This window comes from Mirounga angustirostris, unplaced genomic scaffold (assembly GCF_029215605.1).
Source record: "Mirounga angustirostris isolate CCGP_5_RB_7025 unplaced genomic scaffold, mMirAng1.0.hap1 SCAF_9, whole genome shotgun sequence".
Lineage (NCBI taxonomy): Eukaryota > Metazoa > Chordata > Mammalia > Carnivora > Phocidae > Mirounga > Mirounga angustirostris.
In genome coordinates this window covers 100214293-100222464 of record NW_026991717.1, presented here as the reverse complement: position 1 = coordinate 100222464, position 8172 = coordinate 100214293, and the positions used below count along the sequence as shown (strand labels likewise).

Genomic DNA, 8172 nt, shown 5'->3' with positions numbered 1-8172 from the left:
CTACAAAAACATTATTTGTATCAACTGCACATTCATTAGAGGCAAGTCCACATAAATTAGAAGCAATTTTAAGCCTGAGGGTTAGAAGAGGTCCTCACTGGATTATTAACAAGTAACTTCTGGACAATAACAAGGTTTTATTAGCTCCATTTTACAAATGAGAAAACTGAGGCTCAGAAATTAATTGACCAGCCCACTCTGATTTCAAATCCATATTCTAAGAATCCTTTACAACATATGCCCTCCTATGGATATAAATAAATGCCCACCTGGACAATACCTTCTTTTCTTCTCCACATCAATCCTTTCTTCTCCCCCACAGATCAGTGCTGAGAGCAACAAAGCTGCCCGGAGCTGATGATGCCACCACGTGACCAAAATGGAAACTGAAATGAACCAAACTTTACCTCACTTCTCCCATTTTTGCCTCTCAGAGGATCATGCAAATACTAGAAGCTCTTTCCCAAAAGTGTACAAATACACACACACACACACATACACACACACCTTCCATCTTTTAACTCCTTTCCTAAAAGCCTTCTTGGGTTTTCTATCATCTCTGCAGGACTGAGTCCAAACACCTTAGCTGGCAAAATCCCGCACACCCACAGCTTCTGTTTTAACTTCAGCCTCTTAGAGGTCAGCATTCTGTACTCTTCTAGCCACTCTGAACTCACTGTACTCTTCTAGCCACTCTGAACTCACTATTTCCTGCACAGACCCTTTAACAAGGCAACATTTTTATCAAAGCTATCCCTTCTGCTTGAAAAATGCCTTCATGGAGCGTCTGGGTGGCTCAGTTGATTAAGCGTCTGCCTTCGGCTCAGGTCATGATCCCAGGGTCCTGTCCTGGGATCGAGTCCCACGTTGGGCTCCCTGCTTAGTGGAGAGCCTGCTTCTCCCTCTCCCTCTGACTGCCTCTTTGCCTACTTGTGCTCTCTCTCTCTCTCAGATAAATAAATAAAATCTTCAAAATAAAAAAAAGAAAAATGCCTTCAAGCCTACTCTCTACAATCCTTTGGACATATTGAACCAACTCCTATTTACCTTTCAAAATTCAACTCAAACATATCTCCTCCCCAGTAAAATGTTCTCTGACTCCCCCAGACAATTAGCTGCTAGGTTCACAATGCTCCCAGAAGCCCTCCCTCCACCCCTTTTTATTCCCATATCTATGCTTCAGCACCTGTGATACTGTATTAGTCATTTACTCAACACTGGGTATCTATGGACCAAGCTCTGGAATATAGTAAGGTACCTCTGTGTTCCCCACTGCATTACACAGGGGCAGGAGAGCAGTAGGCAGTCAGAAAATGAATGCTGAATGAATAAGTGAAAGGAGGAACTACACACAAGATCTTCTCCAGTATCATCAGGAAAATCTCGATCCTTCTGCTTTCCTTTGACTCCATTTGTGATCTAAAAAAGCAAGTCAGGGTACAGCATACCTACACTATGGAAACCAAACACCATAAAAATCACAGAATCATCATCTTCACCCTCTAATGAAAGTAAATATGTACAGAGGTCCTTTTTCAATTTCCACAATTGTCTCTGTCTCAAGCACTGCCATTTCAGATAATCTTTTCTCTTATATTTAAATTATAAGTAAAGCAACAATCTTTTTGCCATTTATTTACTACAAACATATACAATTGCCCCAGAAAGTATGCACTGTTTTGTGTTTATGGATCGTACTTGTGAACCTTCATTTGTTACACTGTTTCCATTGCAAAACATATTTCTAGTCCAAATGACAAAAGTCATGAACAAACAATGCCACACAACCTATTTCTCTTTAGGAAACTGCAAATAAAGTCAGTGGGTTCCATTTTTGCCATTTTTATGCATCAAAGGACCTATTAGCCTCAGAAACACTAACCTACAAACTGAGACTGGCCAGAAGTCTCAAGGTTAATCTGGGCTGGTGGCTAAAGTGCACTAATCTAGGATTTGAGGGTTCTGGAAATCAGCCTCTACTTAGAAAGCTGACCATTAGCAATACCCATTGACCAAATCTAGAGGGAAACACACACATACACACACACACACGCACACACACACACACCCATAGGGATTGACTCAACCATTTTTTTGGATCTCAGATGACCATGAACCTGAGGCAAAGGATAAACCAGTGAACCACTAAATTCTCAATAAATGCTAAATTTAAGAGACTAAAATGTTAGTATCAAAATACATCCCACAGATCTCAAACAAACCATGTTTAATGTGAAAAATTATCTCTCTCTATTTAAAGTCAGTCCTGGAGAAAACAGAGCCAAGTTCATACTATGACTAATTAATTTTTTTATTATGCTGAGATCATGCCTCAGATATGAATTTGGTTCCCATTCACCAAGGTTTAAAAATCTCTCAACACCAGAAGAAATATGTGTTTTTTAATTGATGATTACAAAGTAAAGTAAGTGATACATGATGCTTTTGGTATAGGAAACCTCAGCCAGCCAATGAATGAGTCATTCTACACAGCCTAGTTTTCTGAATGGGTAAGAGCTTTACACACCAAAACCGCCTTGGAGGTTAATTATCTTGAATGCCAATATAGTCAAAGTTTATGGCCTATTTCCCTCTCTTCTCAAAGAGTGTATTTAAAAACGTACCCTTTTTGGTAGTTCACTCTCATTCATGGTAAACGGTAATCATTGATTTACATTATTACAGAGTAATGCCTGCAAGATCAGTTGAGGGCTCCTATCCTCACATTCCCAAACTTTAGAGCTTCTGCTCCCAATTCTTGTGTCTAAAGTTAGAATGTTTCTATCTCTTTCCCGGTTGCCAAGCTGTCTGGGGTCACCTTGCACTGCTGGCTAGAGCAGCCCCTCCTCCCATTCTAAAGGTGCTACCCCTAATATGCTATGGATTATTTTTCACATTAAAAAAAATGTTAGGATTGTTGTCTAAAGTAAGTATGTTCTGAGAAAGGGTTTGAAGTAGTCTCCCACATTTTCTGTCCTCTGTTCTGATTGCTGAGTGGGCATTTCTGCCCCTTTCCTTGTTCTTGGCTAGGTTCCAGATACGTGAGAGAGCCATATTCCAGACATGGATAGACCATGACACATCTTGATGCTCTTTATGATCCCCATATAGAAGTAAACTGAGCCATCACACAATTTCTGTCCTGGCCACACAACAAAACAAGTGCAAAGTTTTCCAAGGAAGCAAAATCTCCAGGTTGAATGATTAATTCAGAAACTGGAAAATGGTCCCTGTCTTACATAATGGCTCTAGATTTGGTACCTCTACAGCATTTGGCAGCATGAGCAGGTGGGCTTACACAAATAAGTGTAGTAAAATAAAATTTGGAGGGGTGGGGAGAGGAATTACCAAGTGAGTTTTAAAAACTCAGAGAAGTTCATTTTTTTCTTGGTTTATTAAATGGCAAAGTTTTTAAAGTAAGCAACTTTTTACACCACACACTGAATGCTTTCACTTACTGAACTGTTGCTACGTGGGGAAAAGTCTCCTTTAACTCAAAGGGCAAAAATGTTGCTCTAACACTTGAGTCGCCTAAAGATTAATTATCATTATTTGAAATAGTCCCTACAAGCAGTGAAGTCAAGCATTCAACATCAATTACTATACTGAAATCCTCTGCATTCTATAACACACGAAAGTTTACATAACCTTGCTTGTCAAACCTGAGAAAACAAAATCAAGCAGCTGAACCAGGCTACCCTGTCATATCAAGGACAGGAGTCAAGAGAGTAGATCATGGCTTTTCCAAGTTATGCTTCCACACCCTTATGAAGGAGGCTGGCCCTTCAGCTATTTATAAATGTGGAACTGAACAGAAAGGGCCCTGCCCCTGCCACCCCTATGAGTAACCGGATGGGCTGTTTGGGCTCGGGCTGAATCCCAGTGGGGCCTGTGTGATCTCTCTCAGTGTGGCCTTCCACACTTGGCAGCACAGGGACCTCTGGGTTCGGTCCTGTCTGGTCAGGAAAAGGGCTGTAAGGATTTCCCGGCTGACTTCCAGCCTATGATTCTATATATGGAAACATCCCATCCAAGGGTTTTCAGCCTCAAGAGCACCACACCGGGGAGGAGGAGTAAGGAGGAGGCCTGCTCTCCTCTTGCTGCCCTGAAGGCACACGCACTCACTTTAAACAGCTTAACAATAACCCACAACCCCCGGACCAACTCACACGCACTCACTTTAGTGTCTCCCAGGCCCTGCCGCCCTGGACTGGACCGTGTCATCAAATGGCAGCCCAGACCTCTGCTGAGTCTTGCAGCCTGGCAGCTTTAACATGGAACAGCTGGAAGAGGACCCTGCATTCTTTTCTCTGCCTAAACACTGGGGGCTCTGTTCACCCTCCTGCTGCAGCATGAACTAAAGAATTTCCCCTATCCAAAATTACAACCAACAGACCTTTCCCCATCCCCCAACCTCACCCCCACCTCCCCACTCCAGGATATAATTTCAGTCTGTCACCACACATGCTAGCAAATAGAAAACTGCGGAACCTTCCCAGTATATTCACTTTCTATACTAGTTGAGATGTCTGTAACTACTAGCAGAGTAATATGAAACAATTCTGTTACATTCAGTGAAGTTTTCCAACAAAAAGCATTACGGACCTTGATTCATATGCCTGCTCTCCACCGAGACCCTTTCTATAAGATCCTTTCTACAAGATCCGTGTCAGTACGATAAGGTCGTGATTGATAAATATAACCCCATAGAATACAAACTGCAAATATCATTTTAATAGTCTGTAGTGTCACCTGCATCTTAGTCTGAAGACAGAGCTCTAAAACTGGAATATCCATGGGGGAAAAATGAATAATAAAATTGAATTTCCATGTATTCCTCATACAGCCTAATCAAAGCTTGGCTTTCTGAAGGGCAGTCCGGCTTCTTCATATGTTGCTGAAATCCAGAAAGCCACGTTGCCCAAAAGAAGAAGAAGAAGAAGAAGGAAAAAAAAAAACCAAAAACAGAAAAATCCAGACTCTACGTGACCTGACTTACTTATTTCCCAGGAAACTGCATGAGAGAAAAATCATTCATGCTACCGTGGCTACCACACGGAATGGGCTGAAGGAGTTGACAGTGGGCAAAACCCCAAAGCGGCCAGCGGAGGTAAGTGGGCGGCAGGGAAGGGGGGGCGGGGGGGGGGGTGAGGTGCCAAGGGCCCCGGGCTCGCGCCCTCCGTGTACGAGCCGAGAGGCGGCCGGGGGCGGGGCCCTGGCCGGAGGCTGGGAAACAGGAGCGGGTGGGGGAAGGAGGAAGGGGGGAACAGGCGGGACAGCCGTAGCCGCGCACTTACCGGGGCTGTTGGCCTCGCCTTCGAGGACGTGCAGCTCGGCGCAGTCGGCCAGCGAGTGCTCCAGGCAGAGCTGGAGGAAGCGGGCCTGGGTCTGGCTCACGCGCTTAAGCAGCGACAGCAGCGCAACAGTCTGCTCGCACTCGTTCCAGCCCTTAAACCAGCCCGCCAGCACCCCGACCTGGTCGCGAAACATCATGGTTAGGGGGCGGCCCTCGGTCTACGAAGCCCCCTCGGCGCCCCAGCCCGCCCCGCCCGCCCCAAAGTTTGGCGGAGCCGCAGCCCCGCGGCCGCCGGAGACGCGTTCCGGTTCCAAGGTGGCTCTGGTGCCCGGACGCTGCAGGTACTGCCTCGGCTCCTGCCTCTCTCGTCTGGTTTCAGTTACGTTCCGGTGGTTCTGGCTGATTTCCCCAGAGATGATGACAGAAAGTAGCGCGGAAATGTTTCTTTTAAAAAAAATAACGATTAAAAAAAAATTCCCCACAAGGCACACAAACTGAAAGAATGCTCTCTTCCCCCCCCTTCTCGCAGCTTCGGGATGGTGATTTCCGGCGTCCCGGGGTCTCTTCCCCGCTGGGCGGCAGCTCGGGCCCTTCACACCCGCATTCCCGAGCGGCGATCACCACTGGAAGGAGAGAAAGGCTGCAGTGAGACCTCGGCCAGCGAGAGAGCGCGCCCGGGAAACGAGTGCATCAGAGGGGGCGGGGGGGGGTGCGCCCCGCGGAGGGTTTGGTCCCCCAAATTCCGGCGGCCCCCTCCGCACCGGGATGCGCGAGAGGAGCTATTCCCGTTCTGGGAATGGCCAGAAGCCTCCTTCCCAGGTGCGGGAGGAGACCGCACGGCTTCCTGTTGCTGCCGCTGCGAACGGCCGGTGCTCCCCACACGCCCCACCCGGGGTGGCCTCGAGGGCTGAGCCTGCAGACGCCAGCACCAGCAACAGATCCTCGCGCGGAAAACTTGCAATGCGGCTGCGAAGGGGCGCGGGGGTGGGGGTGGGGGCTAACGCAAAACAGAGGCGGAGGCAGCAGCCGCCCGAGTTCCTTCCTCCTCCTCCTCCTCCTCCTATACCTCCTCCTCCTCTCCTCCTCCTCCACCACCACCTCCCAGGGAAGCAGCCGAGCGGCTGCAGCTCCATCTACAGCAACAGCCAGCATCTCCACCGCCAGGCGCCCCTCTGGATTTAGGCCGTGAGCAGCCGCGGCTGCAGCTCGAGACAAAAATAAACTCCCCACCCAGAGCTCCGCGCCCAGCGGGCGGAGGCGCAGCCGGAGCCCTGGCTCCCCCGCGCCGCGCCGCGCCGCTCCAGCCCACCCGGCAGGTCTCCGAGGGCCTGCTTTGCCCAGAGCGATGAGATGTGTGCGTGCGTGTGCGTTGGTGGGTACGAGCGTGTGTGCTTTCGGCATTCTGCTCTGACCGCCGCCGCCTACGGGCGGGTCCGGCCGGCCCAGCGCCTCGCTCGCGCTTCCCAGGCCGAAGACGGTACGGCCCCGGGCGCGCGCCAAGCGCGGAGACAGCCCGAGCCCCAAACACTGCTTCCCCCGGCGGGCAGGGCGGCTCCGCAGAGACTGCGGCTCCATGCCGCCCGCACACGCCCCCCAACGACCGCAAAGAAGAAAGTTCAGCTTCGGGGGCTCCCAATCCTATCCCTGTCGGGGTGGCCGCCAGGGGCGGAGAGAAGAGCCCAGCGGCTCAGCCCTTGAGGGGCCGCTCGCTGCCAGCCTCCGGCTTCCCGCCTCCCAGAAGTTCTCGGGCAGAGGGGGAACTCTCTCGGGTAGGGGACCCCCAGTGACCGGCGGGTCCCCTCCCGGGGTCTCAAGGGTGGGGGCGCTCACCTCGGCGCGGCTCATCCCGGCTGCTTGGGGCCCCACGCGCGGGTCGGGGGCCGCGGCGGCTCTCAGCGGGGTTGCGGGCGCCCGGAGCGTGGGCCGCGGGCCATGCCGTCGGGGCGGGCGGCGCTGAGAGAGTGCGGCGCTGCGGGTCCGGGCCGCCGCCGCCGCCGCTGCTGCTGCCTCCAGTGTCGGCTCGGGGAGGACTGAGCCGCCGGAGCCGGAGCTCCCCACATGCTACTGATTAACATACACCATTACATCATGGGCTTGGCAGGGAGCGCCCGAGAGGGGGGAGAGGAACCCGGGCGGCGGCGGCGGCACGCGGGGGGGGAGCCGGGGGGAGGATCCCCGGACCCGGCCGGCGACGGGGGTGGGGGGGAGCAGATTCCTAAGTGGGGACCAGAAAAGGGGAGGGGAGCGGAGAGGGAGGAGCCGGATGGCGCAGAGGGGTCGGGTTGGAAGAACCGCCCGGCAGAGGGAAGAAGTTTGGGGAAGGGGAGGGGTCCGAGTGAATTCCTCCCCCGGCCGCCAGCGAGTTCTGGAGAGGTCGGGGCCCTAGAGCCGCGGGAGTGCAGGCAGTAGAGGACCCGAAGGGCGCTTGAGAGGGGGCGGTGCTGCCACCGGCTGCTCGTCCTTGGGAATGTGGTTCGCCGACTCGGGTGACCCCTGGGTCCTACTGGGGTCCGGGGGATAGCAGATCGGCTTGGCCCCCGGGCGGTGGAGACCCGGGGTCAATGCCGCGGGGGGGGGGGGGGCGTGGGCGGGTTCCGGGGGTCGTGAAGCAAAGGGCGAAGGAAACCGAGGGGCGGTACGCAGAGCTGGACGTGCGTGGGTGCTGGGCTCCATGTGGCCCTCGTCCGAGGGGCGCGATCAGTGCCCGGCCTGATCACCCCTCACCGGGCTCTGGCCTTGGCGGCCCTTTGCTCTTGTCGGCGGACTCGCGGGCGACCCGGCGCCCCTCTTGGGCCTCGCTCTCCCCTGGGGAAGCCGCCCGACTTCTGGGGCCAGCCTGGGAGCTATGCTAGGCGCGCGGGCTGTGGCCGCGGGCC

General features: G+C 52.4%; 1 protein-coding gene and 1 long non-coding RNA gene across 6 annotated transcripts in view; both read right to left on the bottom strand.

Annotated features, from left to right (window-relative positions):
* The window catches only part of LOC135361619 (uncharacterized), a 43601-nt gene extending 39187 nt beyond the window's left edge, over nt 1-4414 (bottom strand). The window contains exon 1 of the long non-coding RNA XR_010405193.1: nt 270-4414. This is a non-coding gene — a long non-coding RNA (uncharacterized LOC135361619). The remainder of the gene's footprint in view (nt 1-269) is intronic.
* Nucleotides 1-7377, bottom strand: part of SAMD4A (sterile alpha motif domain containing 4A) — a 206657-nt gene extending 199280 nt beyond the window's left edge. The window contains exons 1-2 of one of the 5 annotated variants that reach the window (XR_010405190.1): nt 7127-7373; nt 5298-5919 (exon numbers count right to left, since the gene is read on the bottom strand). Coding sequence is in view for 3 of the 5 variants with exons in the window: in XM_064571082.1 (XP_064427152.1) it covers nt 5298-5493 (196 nt within the window). In the remaining 2 variants the exon portion in view is untranslated. Of the gene's footprint in view, nt 1-5297; nt 5920-7126 lie in introns of those variants that run through there. The other 4 variants (XM_064571082.1, XM_045900898.3, XM_045900899.3 and 1 more) reach the window with 4 other exon arrangements.
* Nucleotides 7378-8172: the final 795 nt, after the last annotated feature.